At 38.4% G+C, this 18759-nt stretch overlaps 1 protein-coding gene across 3 annotated transcripts in view; it reads left to right on the top strand.

Annotated features, from left to right (window-relative positions):
• The window catches only part of LOC122791248 (galanin peptides-like), a 156603-nt gene that overhangs the window by 68248 nt on the left and 69596 nt on the right, over window positions 1-18759 (top strand). For all 3 annotated transcript variants that reach the window (XM_044058919.1, XM_044058921.1, XM_044058920.1), the window contains one exon: window positions 11355-11409. In XM_044058919.1, the coding sequence (XP_043914854.1) occupies window positions 11355-11409 (55 nt within the window). The remainder of the gene's footprint in view (window positions 1-11354; window positions 11410-18759) is intronic.

Raw genomic sequence — 18759 nt, 5'->3', positions numbered from 1 at the left:
TGCCTTCCCTTTTTGGGATTTTGCTCTATCATGTAGTAGCTTCCTCCTCCTGCTGTATATTTATTTATGTACTCCCTTCCCCAGAAACATTGTTTTGCATTACATGTCTTAAATCTACTTAATATGCAAAGTTTCTTATTTCAGACCTTTATCCTGTCTTAAACATTTGTTTTTCGTCAAAAATTCAGACTTCATCAGACAACTAAACACAATTCTAGCACGTAATTTATTTATTTATTTATTTATCAATTTTCACTATTTTACATACACATATTTATTAGGCTACTATTCAAGATATAGAGTTTGCATCATGTTGTTCCCTTTTTAGTTCTTGTATTCAGAGTGACAGTTTGATCTGGAGCATGGATTTTGTTATTCATTGTGTTGTTTTATGAAGACCTCTAGAGGGTGCTGTTGTTTAATTATATGGAAAAGGTTGCCATAATTATTTTGTTTACATTTGTCTCTTAGTTTTTAAGAGACCATATGGAAATTATCCAATTATTCACATTAGTTGATTCAGAATTATGGACATTTCTTTATGATGTATTATGAAACATTATTACCATTTAATCATTGTTTTCCTTCTGGGAAATGGGGTTTTAATGTCAACAAGTTGTATGTTTTTAATATTTATGAGCAACTTTCCCGATTGGATGGTTTGAATTAATTGTCCTATTGTATTTTATATAAATTACGTGCTAGAATTGTGTTTAGTTGTCTGATGAAGTCTGAATTTTTTACGAAAAACGTGTTTGTTATACTCGTGACGTTTTATGGCAATAAACTTGATTTTGTTCCTGAGCTGTCCGGTGCACCGCTTTTCTCTATACAGTGCTTTTGTGGTTACTAGTGTTTCTTACACTGTTTGTTCCTTTGCCGTTTATTAAAGTTATTAAAAAGGATAAATTAAAGTTTTAACCTTAGGATCCTAGAACTTCCTCTTTTCTTAGCCAACCCATTTTTTCTATTACTTCTTTTCTCATATTTTTCATTCAACTGTATATGTAGTGCTCACTCACAGACTAAAATCTGTCTGGTATTTTGTTACACATTACTATGGCAAACATCCTGCTTTCAATAAACTGTCATTGAATTATATTATTTTTTTAACAAAGTGATAAGTCCCAGTAACTAATTTAAGCCAAGCAGATCCAGGGCAAATTGCATGTTTAACAAATTAGTATTTTTTGCAAATCTATGAGTCACTATGTGTTTTTAAAATTAAAAATATGAATACTTTTAAAATTTTCTAAGCATAATTTGCTTTTGAAGCTGTTTCTTGAAGTTATATTGCAATGATTCACTTCTCAGATTTATACTACTTTTATATTGCACTTAGTCATGTTTAATAAATAAAATAAAGCACTTAAACTGCAGAATTATAGCTTTAATATGTTTTTGTCACATAAAGTGTGATAACCGTATTTCAAAGTATATATAATTTACCCCACAAGAAATTAAAAATAAAATAAAATAAATAGTATGTAGTACAGACCCACACATTTAATAATATTGGCATCTTAATAGTTTTATTAACTATCCAAAAATTAGATTTTATAAATCTTGAATATCATTCAGAAACATGAACTGTAAAACTTATGCAGTGAGAAGTCAAATGTTGCATTTACAAAGGCATCAAATATGACATAGTAAGGAATCAGGATTTCAAAGACAACTAACTGTAACCAATCTGTGGGTAAAGTGCAGAGTTAGAAGTACAAGGATATGAATCATGGAAAAGTGCAGTGACTGGATATTGGGCAAAGCATATGCATATATAGCAATGTAGTCTGTGAAAGAGTTATAAATTAATGAACAGTGATGCACATGATGTTGACATATGCCACCTATAGACATGATGTGATGCTAGAATTGCAGAATTAAAATATAAATAAACAAAGTAAAATGAGAACAATGTGTCTGGCTCCATGGCAAAGAGGGGTGTAACTGTGACCCCAAAAACTCTGGCCCAGTTATTAACCCCAACACTGGTAGGAGCCAGGCAGCTTATGGGATGGGAGAGGAATGGAGGGGTGTGGTCTGTTTGTCACTCCCAAGGGGAGGAAGGCATCTGAGCACACTTCACAGGCACATTATGCTGGCAGTTCCCTCTGAGGGTTAAAGCTGTGTGGTATTAACAAGCTGCTTTCTATAGTCCAGAGTTTGCTTCCCACCACCTCCATTTCATACTATGTAATTCTGAGCAAGTGACTTATCTAGAAAGAGATCCAGGGCAACTATGAAATCAGGCTAGACTCTTCAATGCTTTCCGAGACTGGATGCCCACTAACTTCATAGAATGCTATATTACTTGAGCTGTCACCATCTCATTAGCTTTGTAATTCTGTAATTAAAATACTGGGAATATTACCTAAGGGTTATCACTATAATAGAGACATGTTAAGATGGCAGCACCACATTATATCTATTGTCCTTTGCCCTGCTGTCAAAACAAGTTAAGCCCAGGTGGTGTATTCCAGTTACCTACCTGCCTAACCAGCTAAATATTACAGAAAGAGGTGTGTCCTGTGTATCTCATACTTTCCCAGCTGACCTATGTCAGGTGGCAGCGTTAAATGCAGAAAGGACTGCTGCTGAAAAAAATGCATATTTCCTGCATAGCATGGGAGAGCATGCTCTCATGATGGTGTGAAAAGATGCTCCCGCCAAGGAAGGGTGGATCATCTGTGTCTAGTAATTGCAACTGGTTGCCACTATAGTGTTCTTCTATGGTGCTAGAAGAGGACAAAATGCATCATACTAATAAAGAGAAACTGGAGATCAAAGCAGGCAAGAGGTGGAGGGGAGAAGTGCATCTAAGCAGGTGACCAAAACAGCAGCCATTCTTGTACTTTTCCTTGGGACAGAAGTGTCCAGGCCATCCCTTTTGCTTACAAAGATGCTGACACATGACACCAACACTGCTTAGACATAAAATGGGTTAGACTGGAGTCAGATGTGGCATTTCATTCTATAGATGCTGCATAGCAAGGCATAATGGAGGCTTCTGTTGGAGGAGCTCTGTCAGACCATGATATGGTTAGTCCTGTGGCTCTGCATCTTTTTCCATCCCAGTCAGAACCCACGCCCAGCACAAGACATCATACAGAATGATACCCATTTGTAATATTAACTGGCTGAAGAGACTGATTCTGAGTTACAGATTTTCAGAAAGTTTATAATGTGATGCCTTACAGTGGAACCCCCCCTCCAAAGAATACCTTGAGGGAAACACCACTAGAACACCCTAGGGATAGCCCTCGGAATACCACAGGTGACAAAATTATGAATGCCCTGCGGCACACTGTGTGACATATCTTATGAAATACTTTATGGATACCCCCATGCTACTAATCAGATGAGTTCTGTTTTATTCCGTGTGTCTCTGTTTTATGCCCTTTGCTATGTGCATGTCCCCTGCCATTGAATGATGCATACATTTTCACCAGTGCAAACAAAAATAGCTGACACACATGATATGTTTCTAGTTCTTTTGCATTTTGATACTGTTCATAGGTTCATAGGTTCATAGTAGGCTATCTGCCCTAGGGCATTTATAAGCCTAGCCAGAGTGTGTTTGGCTTTCATCACCCATTTTAAATTAATTTTGCTATGCCCTTTTTCAAGGTTAGTATACTGTGCCTCTTTCTAACAGTTCCCCCCCTTCCCCACCAAAACAGCAAATATCTATCCCAGCAGAGTGCTGCCCCCCTGACATCTCAGATGCTCAGGTAACAGCCACCCTCTCCAAAGCAAAAAACACAGCATCAATGGGACCAGACAGTGTCCCGGGCTGCATCCTACATGAACTCCAAGAAGAACTAAACCCAAACATAAAACTACTGTTCAATTTCAGCCTTACTACAGGATATGTACCCAAAGAGTGGCGTACAGCAACAGTGGTCCCTCTCCACAAAGGTGGTGCCTCAACGGATCATGGAAACTATCGCCCCATAAGCCTGACTAGCTTGGTCTGCAAAGCTATGGAAAGGATCATCATGGACCTCATAAATAAAGGTATTGGGGACCTACAGACACTGGATCCTATCCAGTTCTGCTTTGTTAAGGGCAAATCCTGCCTCTTAAACCTGGTTGATTTCTTTGAAACAGTCACCAAGGCCATTGACGAGGGGAAGGTGGTCCACACAGCCTACCTGGACCCCGCAAAAGCCTTCGATACAATACCCCACTCAGGCATTATAGATAAGCTCACCAGCTTAAATATAAACCCCTATGTCACTAGATGGGTTGCAAACAGGCTCAAGGACAGAACCCACATGGTTAGAATTGCTGGAGCCATGTCAGACTCCAAACCAGTTACAAGTGGCATCCCACAAGGCTCAGTCCTGGGACCTCTCTTGTTCGGTTTATATTTCTCGGAGGTACAGGTCAACACGGAAGGACTGTGGCTGACCAAGTTCGGAGATGACTGCAAACTGGGCGCCATTATTGACTCTCCAGCCAACACAAGCATCCTACAAAAGGGCCTCATAGAAACAGACAACTGGTGCCAGAGCCATGGCCTCAAGCTAAATGCCAAAAAGTGTATAGTCATCCCCTTCGGCAAAAACAAAGTGCCCACAAATTACCACATAGATGGTAATCCATTAAGTATGGAAGAAGTAATTAGGGACCTGGGGACCCAAGTTGATAGCAATCTCTCATTCGACAACCACGTGGCCAAAGTGGTTAGAAAATCATTTTATATAGCCCACCTAATCATGAAGGGATTCACATCTAGATCAGGGGAGGTCATCGTGCCTCTTTACTCATCCCTCATCAGGCCCATAATTGAGTACAATGCCCCTTTTGGGATGTACCTTACCAGACACCTGCAGCAACTGGAAAGACCCCAAAAGTACCTCACCAAGAGGATCAAAGGGCTCAAACAGATGCCATATGCTGCCCGGTTAAAGAAACTCCAGCTCTACTCAGTGGCATACCGCCTGCTCAGCGTTGATCTGTGTCTGACGTATAAAGCCATGTCCAACCCGGAATTAATGGACATGCTGCACCTCAGAAAATCCAAATCCCATCGAGCTACGCACTCGAGAGACTTGAACCTCAGCACTGAAATAAATAGGACATGCTGGAGGGACAGATTCATAACCCAGAGGCTCCCTTCACTCTGGAATAAAATCCCAGTCCAGGTTAGTCAGAGTCCCTCATTGACTCTCTTCAAGAGGAATCTTGATGAGTGGATGGGAGATCGTAGATTTACTCCGGGTGTCACTTCTGTGTCACTGTTAGACAGATGCACTGTATACTAACCTCGAAAAAGGGCATAGCAAAATTCATTTTAAAATGGGTGGCGAAAGCCAAACAACACTCTGGCTAGGCTTGTAAATGCCCTAGGGCAGATAGCCTAGTATGAACCTATGAACCTATGAACCTATGATAGGGAAGGCAAATAGGAGAGTGGATAGGAGATGAGTTTGTGCTATTTTTGCCCTGGTGTTATTTGTGAGGAATTGTTTATTTCTGTATACTCCCCCTAGTTTGTATGTACTTTCTTTATTATGAGATTTTAAGGAGTTTTTTTAATATTATCCATAGAGACAGGATGGAAGGTAAAGCCATTGCTTTTATCATGGAAATCTGGTGATAGGTTGGATGATAGGCAGGTTTGAAGAGTTGGCAAGTGCAAGAATGGATTCAGTAAAGAATTTGTTAAACTGAGTCAAAAACTTTCAGTGAGGTATCTGTTATGGTAGGGAGGGGAGTGCCTGATTTTCCAGGATAGAGAATGTTGTTAATTGCTGACCAAAAGTTTTGGTGATTGTTTTGACATCTGGTTTGCATATATGTTTATAGGTTCATAGGTAGGTATTACGCTATCGGCCCAAGGGCCTAAGTAAGCCTAGCCAACAAGGTTCCCTGGCTTATGCCACCCAAGAAAGTTAATGTCCTGTGCCCCTGTCAAGCAGAGCCACAGAAGTGATCCCCAGGGTGTATTTCTTATTTCCCATCCACTCATCAAGATTTTTCTTGAAGAGTGCTAATGAGGAACTTTGCTTGACATAGATGAGTAGCTTGTTCCAGAGTATAGGAAGTCTCTGGGACAGGAATCTATCCCTCCAGCAGGTCCTGTTTATTGTGGTGACAAGGTTTAGGTCCCTAGAGCATGTAGCTCAGAAGGATTGGGATTTCTTTAGGTGCAGCATGTCCAACAGCTCTGGGGTTAACATAGCTTTATATGTTAGGCAGAGATTTCCTCAGAGTAGGCGATATGCTACAGAGTAAAGCTGGAGTTTTTCAGACGGTTGGTGTTTGTTTGAGGCCGGTAATCCTGTTTGTGAGGTACTTCTGTGGCCTTTCCAGCTGCTGCAGATGTCTTGTGGGGGGCGTTGTACTCTATAATCGGTCTAATGAGTGCCAAGTAGAGGGGAACAATGACCTCTTTTTTTTCTGGATGAGAACCGTGATGTGATGCGGTGTACACATAGAAGGATTTCCTGACGACTGTGGCGATGTGATTATCAAATGGGATGACAATGCACTTTCTGACATTGAGCTTGAGGCCATGCCTCTGACACCAGGCTTCTGTCTCAGTGAGGCCCTTCTATAGGATGTCCCCAACATTTGGGGATACAACTATGGCTCCTAGTTTGCAGTCATCTGTGAACTTCATTAGCCAGAGGCCTTCTGTGTTAGCCTGTACTTCAGAGAAGTAGATAACAAACAGAAGAGGTCCCAGAACTGAACCCTGTGGTACTCCACTTGTCACTGGTTTGAAGTCAGATTTGGAGTCGGCAACTTTTACAATGTGGGTTCTGTCAGTGACCCAGTTGGCAACCCGTCTTGTGACATAGGGATTTATACCTAGTTTAGTGAGTTTAGCTATAATTCCAAAATGGGGGATGGTGTCAAAAGCCTTGGCGAGGTCAAAATAGGTTGTGTGAACCACCTTACCCTCATCTACAGCTTTGGTGGCTGCCTCAAAGAAGTCGATCAGGTTCAGAAGGCATGATCTGCCTTTCACAAACCTGAACTGGGTGGGATCCAGAGTTTGGAGGTTACTAACATCTTTGTTTATGAGTTCCATGAAGGCTTGTCAGGCTAATAGGGTGATAGTTCACAGGATCAGTGGTGGCTCCCCCTTTGTGGAGTGGGATAACTGTTGCTGTGCACCATTCAGTGAGTAGAAAGCCTGACATGAAACTATGATTGAATGTGGTGCTTAGGTGGGTTGCCAGTTCGTTCAGAAGTTCATGTAAAACCCAGCCTGGGATGTTGTCCGGTCCCATGGATGCTGTGTTTTTGGTTTTAGAGAGTGCAGCTTTTACTGCATAGATGTGATTACAGGGACTCTGCATTCTTCCTGTATAGATATGAGCCCTTTAGGGGGTAAGAGGGGGGGTGAAGTTAGGACTAAACCTATCTGCCAGGATGTTGGCAATATCAGTTGGTTCTGTAGTTTTCGTGCCATTGTGCTGTAACTCAGAGCAGATCTGGGTGTTGCCATTGAGATTCTTGATATACCTATAGAATGCTTTGTGGTTGCCCTTAGAATCAGTGGCAATTTTGTTTTCATAGCTAGCTTTGGTGGATCTTATAAGGGATCTCAGCTTCTTACTGAGGATGACTAGGGAGTTCCTCCACTCATGGGATTTTATTATCTTTTGCAACAGTTTCTTCCTTCTGTTGTAGAGTTTGTTTATGGCAGTGGATGACCAGATTGACTTCCTTTTTTTGGAGGATAGCGTCTTGGTTATGTTTGGGATAGCACGATCCATACACTCATGTAAGTGCTTATAGAGTGCATCTGTGCAGGATTCAGCAGTCGTAACTGTATTGTTCATCTGCATGGGTGTCATGAAGTTCGACACTTCTGTCTTAAGAAGCATGAAGTTGGCTTTGGAGAAATGTTTTACTGTGATTTCCTCAATGGTGGGTGGGGGCAGGATGTGGATATCAAGGGTGATTAACTTATGGTTGGATCTGACCAACGAGGAGTTGACTTCAGGCATGGAACACTGGTCACTCATGTTGGTAATGATCAGGTCTAGGATATTGTTGCCCCTGGTGGGAGTGTGGATAAGTTGATCCAGGGCATTGGAATTTATGAATTCTAGAAATCATTGAGCAAAGGAGTTGGTACATGAGTAGTTTTCCCAGTAAATGTTGAGGTAGTTGAAATCACCCATTATTAGGGTGTTTGGTTGAACTCTAATATTTTCCAGTATATCAAGAAAAGAGGAATGGGAATCCTGGGGAATGGTGGGGGATCGGTAGCAAGCTACAATTTGGATTGCAGTTTTGCCCAGAGTTAGTTGCACTTGGATAACCTCGGATGCATTATGCTGCACAACTAGCCTGGAGGTGTGGATATCCTTAAAGAATATGGACACTTCTCCACCTTTGGTGTTCTGGTCCAGGTTAGATGGCCGAAAAGTGTGGTATAAGTTATAGCCTGGTAATTCAGGGGTGCTCTCTAGAGCCTTGAACCAGGTGTCAGTCATTGCACAGATATCAATGTTCTCCATTTTAAGAAGTGCCTCGAGTGAGTGCATTTTGAGATTTAGACTTCTAGCATTGAGTAGTATTACCCTCAGTTTTTGCTTGCCTGTTTCTGTTACGGTGGTGAATTTGTCATTTTAACATTGTCTAAAAAAGACACTATAGGATCGGCAAGCCCCTTAGCCAGTATCCAGAATCCCAAGGGTGACAGGTGCAGGCCTTCTCTGGCAAAGCATCATGGTCTGTCGACCATGTCGTCCCAGGCAGACAGATATTGGATCCCCTTAGAATGACACCAGAAGCTTAGCCAATTGTTGAAGTCAATCATTTTGTCCTTGTACTGTGGTATCATTCTGGGCGATGGCAGGATGCTACTCAGGTCTAGGGTCATACCTGCCTGGGCTACAAGACTGGAGAGCTCTTCCATGTCTCTTTTCATGTAGTCCAGGGAGGTATGTCTCAGGTCGTTCACACCAACATGGATAATGACAGAGTCATATTTGTACTTGTTGTGGAGTGACCTGAGTGCATGGGTTATGTAGCAGATCCTGGCACCCAACAGGCAACTGACAGTAACCTTCTCCTTGTTTAGCCTGGTGAGTGGGACATCAGTGTGCCTGACTATAGAGTCACCTATGACTAGTGTGTTGGGTACGTTGTTTTGCCTTATGGGCTGTGGTTTATTGGCACACTGACTCTGTGGGCTATGTGTCATTTGTGTTGTGTTGGGGGGGGGGTGGAGGTTGCTTGCATTTCTGCTTTGGAGGTCTCTGTTGCTTGAGCAAATTATTATTGAGAGCCTCCACAAGTGTTTTTGTGTTTCTATGTGTGGAATTTGGTGGTGCAGGTTTAGTGGGACTATGTGATGAGTGTGGTTTGGTGCAAGTGTTTACCTTCTCCTCTTGACTGTCAAGTTCAGTCTTTGTTGGAGAGAGCTTTACCTCCAGTTTGGCTAGATAAGTACATCTCTCACAGGTTGTGGTGTTGGGTGGTAGGAGGAGAGGGTTGCCTGTGTACATGAGGCAATTGCTACATTGCCCCAAAATGTCCAGATTCATCAGATAGACTGGAGAGAACACTAGGAGCTGACCCTTGGACATGCCTGAATAAAAAACTACTTTCCTCTAGACAAGTGAGGAAAGTGAGTATAAGAGCTGTTTTTCTCTAAGCAAGTGAAGAAAGTAAGTACAAAAACTGTTTTCCTCTAAGTAAAGAGTAAGGTTGAGTGCTGCAGTAATTTGTAGTTTATTTAGTGCTAACAACACATTTTGAACAAGTGCTTAGCACGAATAAGCAAATTCAAGTGCTAAAACTAAGAATCTCTACCTGGATCTTGTGGTAGATAGGCTACCAAGTGCTTACCACTCTCACTGATAAGCTAGAATGCTTCCCTCCAACACAGAAAGGCTTGGGGGGCTCAGAAGCTTACAAACAGTCCTGGATACAGCAAATCTGTATCTGGACTAGACTAGTTACAGGAAAGCTGGGAAACAAGCACAAATGTGGGCTTTTAAACCAGAAAGTTGAAAGAGATGGAAAAACTGCCAAAACGGCCAATAAACTACAATTTTTGGGTCAGAAACCACTCTTGTGGTAGATAGGCTACCTAATGCTTACCATTCCCATTGATAAGCTAGAAGGCTTCCCACCAATACAAAAACTTATAGTGGTTGATTTTATCTGTTTTGACACATTTTTTACTTTGTTATAGAGTTCTAGAAATGCCTGCTTGTCTGTAAGTGATCCAGTTTTGTGCCAAAGGGCCTATGCTTTATCTCTGGATTTCAGCAGAGCTCTAGTGTCTTTGCTCATCCAGTAGGCATAGTTAGATTTGATTCTGAGGGTTCTGGAGTAGAGGGCTGGGAGTTTAGGACATCTAAGAAGGTGGAGTTGAAGTACTGAATGGCGTCATCTAGTTGAAGGTACTTGATTGGATTCCAGATAAAGGCTTTGAGAGTATTAATAAAATAAATCCTGTCCATTTTCTTCAAATATATAATAATATAGTAATATATCATATTATGATATATGTTTATTACCACCTACAATATTATATTATTTATATTTATTAATTCATTCATTTATTTATTTGACATTATATAATTAATTTTGAGGTAAGTTAATTATTTATTACAATTTATGTAAAACCATATTCATTCATTCTGAATATAAATATAGGCTAATAGTAAATAAGAAAAAACATAAGAATATTTTATAAAACTGTGTCTGTCAAGTTATCAATTAAATTATTATAGAAAAGTTCTTATAAAGACAGATTACAGGATATAATAGGAAAAAAATAAACCTGCAGGGTATCTACTTCCTCTCAAAGAACTATGTGCTTTTCAGATAATATTTTATGCAATTCTGTGAAATAAGGACATTTTCTGGAACCCTGCAAAATTAAGAAAAAAAAACATATAAGGTGCAAAATAGTTACAGAGCATTTGAAAATGTTTAGTTTATATGGCTGCTGAGAACATTGGTTATATTTCTGGTTTTGAATAAGGAAGCATTGCATTTGATGCATTGTTTAATAATAACAATTTGCTTTGTGGCATGTCATCACATGTGGCCTTTTAATGCAACAAAATCATGTGGCATGAGTTTATTGAGCCTACAAATCTAAATCATGGCATGACTTCAATATCCTGAAAAAGCTTGTTTTTGCTTAAGCCATATTATTCCGATGTGCATCGTCTTCAAAGTTCACATAATTAGTTAAAGGAGTATAGATGTCACAGCTTTCTATTGTATGGGGTTTGGTGGTCTTACTTTAACGTTGTTGACTTTTGCTGGTGCGGGACTGAAGTCTGCACTCATCTCTGTATCACTCTTGCCTCTGAAAAATGACACCAAACATTTCATTTGTAATGCTTGTATCTTTTCAGCCCAAAGATAAGCGAGGCTGGACGTTAAATAGTGCAGGGTATCTGCTGGGACCACGTGAGTGAAATATGTTGTTTTCTTTATATGTTTACATGTTGCTTTATGTCTTTTGTCCTAAAAGGTATATCTATGTACTGAATGGCAGACAATTATGTTTCATTTATTTATGGAGGATACAGAATATGTGAAGAGATGCATTAGTTTACAAGTCAAATCTCTATTGAGAAAACACACAGCTGTCTATAAAGAACTAGTAGGCCAATGGTTTCCATTGAATACCAGTGTACATGGCCTAGATAATGTTTGACATTATCTCACCACAAAATATTGCACAGTGAAACTTGATAACAGAATACAATATTGAGACTAGAAGTGAAGGATACTTTTGCAGTTCTGAGTAAAAGAAATCAAAGTATGTGACACATAATAATCCTAAAACTGTAAACTCTCCACTGAAATCAAAGTAACCAGGTTGTTAGTTGACTATACTGCATACCAGATATTTACTAATCATTTAGAATGTAAGAAATTACTTGTTTGTTTTGTGTAAAGTTCCTACTTGTCGTTATTGTATCTGTTGTTGAGAGCTAGAACGCAGCTTGACACTACATCTCTCAGTAAGTGATTGTGATCATATGCAAAAATAATACCCATTTTTAAAAACTGGTGCAGAAGACACAATACTTTTTTAATCTGCTTACAAAAATATAATAGAGGGCCAGATGGAAGAGTATACATGAAAATGTGTCTATTGACTTTAAATTAACACCAGACACTGCAGTCCCTTAGACTGCTATCACAAATATATAGCAGCACAATAGAAGACCACTCCTTTTCAATTTACTGTTTTAAACTGTGCTGGATTGATGAAGCGGATCCCTTTTGAACTTAACTTATTATTTTATATGCCTGCATGAGCAGAAATGGGCAGCATTAGCAATCTACAGTTCTGTCAAGTTTTAAACTGCTGTAGTTCTATGTTATAGATGACATGAAAACTTTGTCAGGCAAATAATAATAATATTAATAATAATAATAATAATAATATTATTATTAATAATAATAATATTATTAATAATAATAATGGGTATAACAATGTTGAGGAGCTGAGGTGGTTCTATATGCCATTGCCCAAGGTATTTTACCTAGTTTAGTAAAAGGGTTATTTTCTTTCTTTTGTGTGATTTAGAGACAGTTGTGAGGAATGCAAGACATTTCTGAATGACCAAAAAGGTTAAGGCAATATTTTCTGTTCTGAAGCAACATTGCATATATATATATATATATATATATATATATATATCATTCCTGCGTTTTACTTTATTTTTTGATATATTGTACTGCATTGTCAAGATGGGAGATCAGAAGACTCAGATTCAAACTCATCCTTCCTTTGTTATACTGTTGTATTTTAACATTGTCCAACAAGGGTACCATGGTAATAGACTTCTTCTCAGTACTTCCAATGATGATTGTGTGTGTTGCTGTATAATAGGAAATGCCTTGGTCTATGATTCTTTGTTACAAAATACGCTTTTTTAACCAAAAAGAAAATACCTCTTCTAGTATATCTTTGCAGAGATGTTTATGTCCATCTCACTCTGCTTAATTGTACATTTTATACATAATGAAGAATTCTCTTCATTTATTTCAACCCATTCGCCTTCCACTCTGTTAAATGTGTTCTCAGGATGGATTTAATAGAGTCCTTTCTTACAACATACATGGAATGAAGCCCCCTTCTCTAATCTTTTCTAAGGGAACTGCACATAACAATTTTTTTGCAAGCCAAGGACACATTCCCCTGTTTCAGTTCTGCTATAACAGAAGATACATGTATGACCAATTGGCCCAGTTTTAAGCAGCCAGCTTCATCAGTATAAATACTATTTTAATCATTGTATACAAAACTAATTTAATTTAAAAACTGTACATTTCATTTTATATTATTTGCTTCATGAAGAACTATTTTATTTTTTACATGAGCCACATTAATGCTTATATTCTGAGCATGTTCTTTTTTTAACTTTAAGCTGTTTTAAAATATGTGGAGAGTAGGGAACTTAATCAGGTTGAGATATGCCCCATTCAGCTTCAATAAACATAATTTTTCTCCTTACTGATTCATGCCAGCCCACCTACCACTACCAAACTTAGAACTTAATTTACCGAGTGACCACAGAGATCAATATAGGTTAAGCATCTCTGTAATTGCTTCCACATTAAGTCTAATTGGAGGCATTACCAAACAAGTAATCATTCTTTATATCGAGCAGCTGCACTGATTCATGGGAAATATTTTATTCTAATCCAATAAACGTTTAGAGACATCATGCTTGATTTAAGACACAGTTAAAAACAACAAAGCAATTCACAGCAGGACCATGAGTTATTAGATTACTTCATCTCAGCCTTTTATTAAGTTGTCACAAGACATATCACTTAAATATTCTAGAAGATGCCTAAGGCTGGTGGCCACTTATTATCTGCTTAGTGTTTTGACTATGTTATCCAGGAGCATGACTGTATATTTGATGAAAACAGTGCTAAGATCAATCATCTGTTCAGACAGGATGTGACAGCTCATGGCGTATGTACAAGGCAAGATGACATTTTATTTCACAAAATGTCATGAATGCCAACAATTCACTTCAGCATGCCATTTGTGAACAAATCATCACACTTTAAAATATGGTACGGTAATTATTTTAGCTGCAGCAACAATTATGCACTTATGTACTTAGTATCCGTATATGTTTTTATGTTATCATTTTCAGTGTGTTATAATAGCATTTGGCTTGGAGGGTTAAGGAGCTGGTAAGGGGCTATTTTCTGTAGTCCAGGGGTGCAAAGGTTTGATTCCATTAGCCTCCATTGCCTAAGTGTGTGACTTTGAGCAAGTCACTTAATCAGACACCCCTCTGGGCCGAGTCTGAAAATGATCCATGGCGATTGTTGCTCTGCCACAGAAAACAAATATAAATACACACTAATAACAGGGAATATCAAACATTTATTTACAAATGATCATTATGCATGACAGACAAATTCCTTTGAGCGGACTGTTGGTCTAGCACTTTCATAATGAAGTTAACAATATTTAAATAGCAGATATTAAAAGTGAAACAATTATATATAGACTGAGTGCCACAGCTGTTGACTACACCTCTGTAACACCAGAGTATTTTGATACACTAGTAATATCACCATAATTTACAGCGCCCTGTAATTTTTAGGGGAAAAAAATCACATTTCTCTTGAACCAGAATAGTGATGTTGGAAAGGAAGTAGTAATTTGAAAATCTGTTTTTTGCCAGGCATTTGATCTCACTGTGATATATAAGTAAAGCTGTCACAATCAGAAAGATTGACTTGGCCTCCTTAGAGTGTTAATTAAGAGTTACGTAAACTCACTGTGGATTTCTACATTATAATTAGACATCAGAATGTGAATAAAATCCTCATACTAGCATTACAGGAAAGGAATAGACAGGAAGGACAAATTCCAAAGACATCATAGATGTTAAAAATGACTGTGCAGGACAGATTCTGATCACCATGGATATCGGGTTCAGACATTGCTAACTATGAAACTATCTGGTGGTATTTACTTACTTAGAATTCTAGCTAGGATAACAGATACCCTGTGCAGTTTCCTGAGCTACCAACTCCTCAACTCAAAGTTGAGGTAAGACAACAAAATAAAATGGCTTTTCTGCTCTAAAACTGTAGCAAACTGAGTGATTTGATAATTTTTAACTGCTACACTAGCAGCTTAAGTACTTCGGCTACAGCCACAAATGTAGCATCATGAGCACAAATGTCAGCATTCATTTATGAAGCTGATACTGCACTCCACCACCATCTGCTGTCCAACTTGGACCTAAGACAGCAATCCCTTTCATCCTGCCCTAATTATGTCTCTGAACTCATTGTCACTTCCCCAACTACATTAATCTGTCATGACCAAAATGCCATGCACATCTAGAAGTTTGTAAAAGGCTTCAGAGTGGAACATCAACTTGACACAGCTGACAAGAACAGCAAAAAAATGACAGTCGAAATCAATGCAAATGAAAATTTAAAGTCCCTTCAAAATCTTATTGAGCAAAAAAACAAATTCCAATAACTTCTGCAGGCAAAACTGGCTGTCATTCACAAGGTGAATCATTAAAATAGTCTAGAAGGTGCTTAAGGCTGCTGGCCAGTCACTATCTGCTTAACTTTGCACTATGTTATCCAGGAGCACCACAGTCCATTGGATTAAAACACTGCTAAGATGCAACATCTTTTCCAACATGATGAAACAGCTTACTGTGCAAGGCAAGAAGGTATTTCATTCCAGAAAATGTCATATCTGAGCTTATTTCAGAAGCACAAATGAAGACCTGTGCTTTCAAAAAATTAAGGTGGACTCCATGCTTACTAATATGAAAAAAAGATGACTTTTCAGTGCTGAAACAGCTTCTTCCAGTCCAGGGTCTTATATGCCCCCTTTACTCCAATTTCAGAGTGGCCTGATGTTCAAAAAGAGGACGGTAAGCTATTCCATGTAAACGGAAGAAACACTAGAATGGATTCCATAACTATGTGGCCTTTATTACAGAGATGTCATGTCTGAATCTATTCCCCATTACCCTGAAAAATGATTTCACAGTATTCTATGTGCTGTAGAAAAATTCTGATTATAACTCGTTATAGCACTTTAATGAATAGCATTAACAATGTACCTTGTTGACTATGCTGTTTGCTATATTTTGCCTCTAGCCCAGGTTATGACTGTCATTGCCAAATATGATCCACATAGAACAGCTCACCTAGTTGGTTATTAAACATTTTAAAATAAATAAATAACAATACTTAAATAAGAAGCACTATGTTCTATGAAGCAGGTGCCATACAGTAATGCCAGGGGAAGGGGTTAAAGAACATGCTAAATCAAATTTTCTAAGCTATGTGCTGGAAATTCATACTGAAACTCCGTTTACTTATTATGTAATGCATTATCAGTCAAAAGATGTTTCAGGGCACTGACATAGTTAATATTTTTGAGAAAAGAGAGAATGTCACTGTGTGAAAATTATCAAAGCTTTCCATGCTATCCACCCCAGAGAAAACTCTTGATTTTATCCCAGTGAAATTTGTTGCAGACTTCACCTATTTTACAGAATCCTTGATATCATCTTGGTTACACAGTAGACCCACCGAAAGAGTTCCCAGATATGCTCAGACCAGTGTATAGCTTTTAAATAGTTTATATCTGTTTCAGATATTATCAAACTTTTTTGTATGCTGATGGCCAGACATGATCAATGCACAACATTTATTAACATCACAAAACTCTGAAATGATCAGATGGAAAATAAACGTATCCATCATCCAAGTTTTGAACAGCCAATTGTATTTCATGTCTGTAATGTTGCTATCATAGCAGTAATCTTTATCATTTTAAAGGCTGCCATCCCACAGGAATCAGGTCTGAATATAGAATGGAATGAGGCCTTTTCAGACATAAGCATTTCTATCTGAAAAACAAGGTGCCCATGGCATCCCTATTTAAACATCATTCTGGTGATGACTGGACCATCTCTACACAGCCACAAAGTAACCTGCTATCTGCATCTGATCCTTTTATGGATGCATACCAAACTGCAAAGCTTCTATTCCACAACAAAATAACCAAGGTTTTTTTATTGGCCTGATCAGGATCTGTGCCATAGCTAACCATAAGTCATCAAAGTATAAACCCCAATGATAGCCTGCATTTCACAAACATACTCTAACTGCTACAATTACTTGCAGGAAGACACTAATAGTTAGTTGATCAGGTCAGGTTATCAACCCTACTCTTCTTCAAAATGCAAAACTTGGGCAAAGTACAGAGATGATTTGAAGGACCAGAACAGATAAGAGAGAGCAATGCTCCTAGAAAACCTTCATCAGCTGAAAACAACATCACACTAATATCAGTGTTTTAGCTAAAACACTGATGCTTTTATTAAGCCAGAGGTCTTCAAGGACTCCTGCAGTCTGAACACAGTGCAGTATTGCATGGTTTGGCTTTTAACAGGATTCAAACTCCCAGCTTAGTCATAGACAAAGAAACAGTTGAGAAAAGAAAATGCTTAGAAATGTATTTAAGATTTGTCTAGGAAGAAAAAGACAAAAACATCATGAGCTGTGGTTGTGTCTAATGATATTATAATGTCAGCCAAGAAGACGGCGTGCTTCAAAGGAAAATCCTTGCCAATGAAGCCAAAAAAGGAGTCATGGGAATGCTATTAAGAAAAAATAGATAAAACCCATGCCAGCAGGCAATTCACCAGCAAAAAAACACCCACTGCTTCTGCAGCTTGATCTGTGGTTCTGTGATTGGATTACTGGGTTACCTCAAGATCATTCTGTAAACAATGGCAGAGATTAGGCAAATAGACTGATTTCAGAATTCTGGAAATAAATTTCCTTCTATCTTTTTTTCTAAACTCAAAAATGTGTTGACTTGGAAGTGAGAAAAATGTATGAGACACAGCTGGAAAAGTTCTCTAAATGGGGACATCTAAAATTGTTTTTTTTTTCTTTGTTTAATGTCATTTCTAAGTTTCTGAAGAAATTTTATGTCTTAGAAAGAAAGTGCTTAAAATCGATTAAAATACGGCTTGGTGGCATTCTGTGTGGCATTTTTTATGTTTTGACAGTTTTTAATACACTGTTTTGTGGAAGATGTTTTTTTCTTTCCTAAGTTTGTTTTCAGAATACAAACATGGATAATTTTTGAATTTGGAATTTTGTAACATATCCAAGCAGATCACACTTAAAATAAGTAAAACAACTGTAGCCCTGTGAACCCACATAATGGTGTATTGAAAAAAAAAACAAATTACACAATTACATATATTGTCACAATCTACCAGGCATGGATGCTTCTTTTCGGGAGTTGCTTGGAAGCTTTATCATAGGTTTATAGGTTCAAGGATTAGTGCTCTTTTGGGCCATTATATGCCTATCCAATTACCCACTGTGAAAATCAAACCCTGCACCTTGTGTCTGTAAGATAAATACCTTGACCATTATGCCAACCTCCCACCCCATAAATATTTACATTTGTATTTTTTTTCACATAATTTAAAGGGTTCATATTGTTAGTACTAAGCTAACTGCCCTTGTGCGCCATTATAAGCCTAACCAATTATACCATGTAAGAATCAAACCCTGCACGATGGGTTTTTAAGGCAAGCACCTTAACCATTATACCAACCTCCAACATCTTAGGTGATTTTAATTGTAGACTCATAGGACTCATATTGGTGCAGAGAGACAAACACATTTCTATAGAATATATCTTACACCTGATCATGACCTTAGTATACTGGGCAGTACTTTAGTCCATATTATGCTTGAATAGCATAA

Source organism: Protopterus annectens, chromosome 17.part0 (genome assembly GCF_019279795.1).
Source record: "Protopterus annectens isolate FY-2018-M chromosome 17.part0, PAN1.0, whole genome shotgun sequence".
Lineage (NCBI taxonomy): Eukaryota > Metazoa > Chordata > Ceratodontiformes > Protopteridae > Protopterus > Protopterus annectens.
The sequence above is the reverse complement of the archived record's forward strand: the minus strand, read 5'-3'. Positions and strand labels throughout refer to the sequence as shown.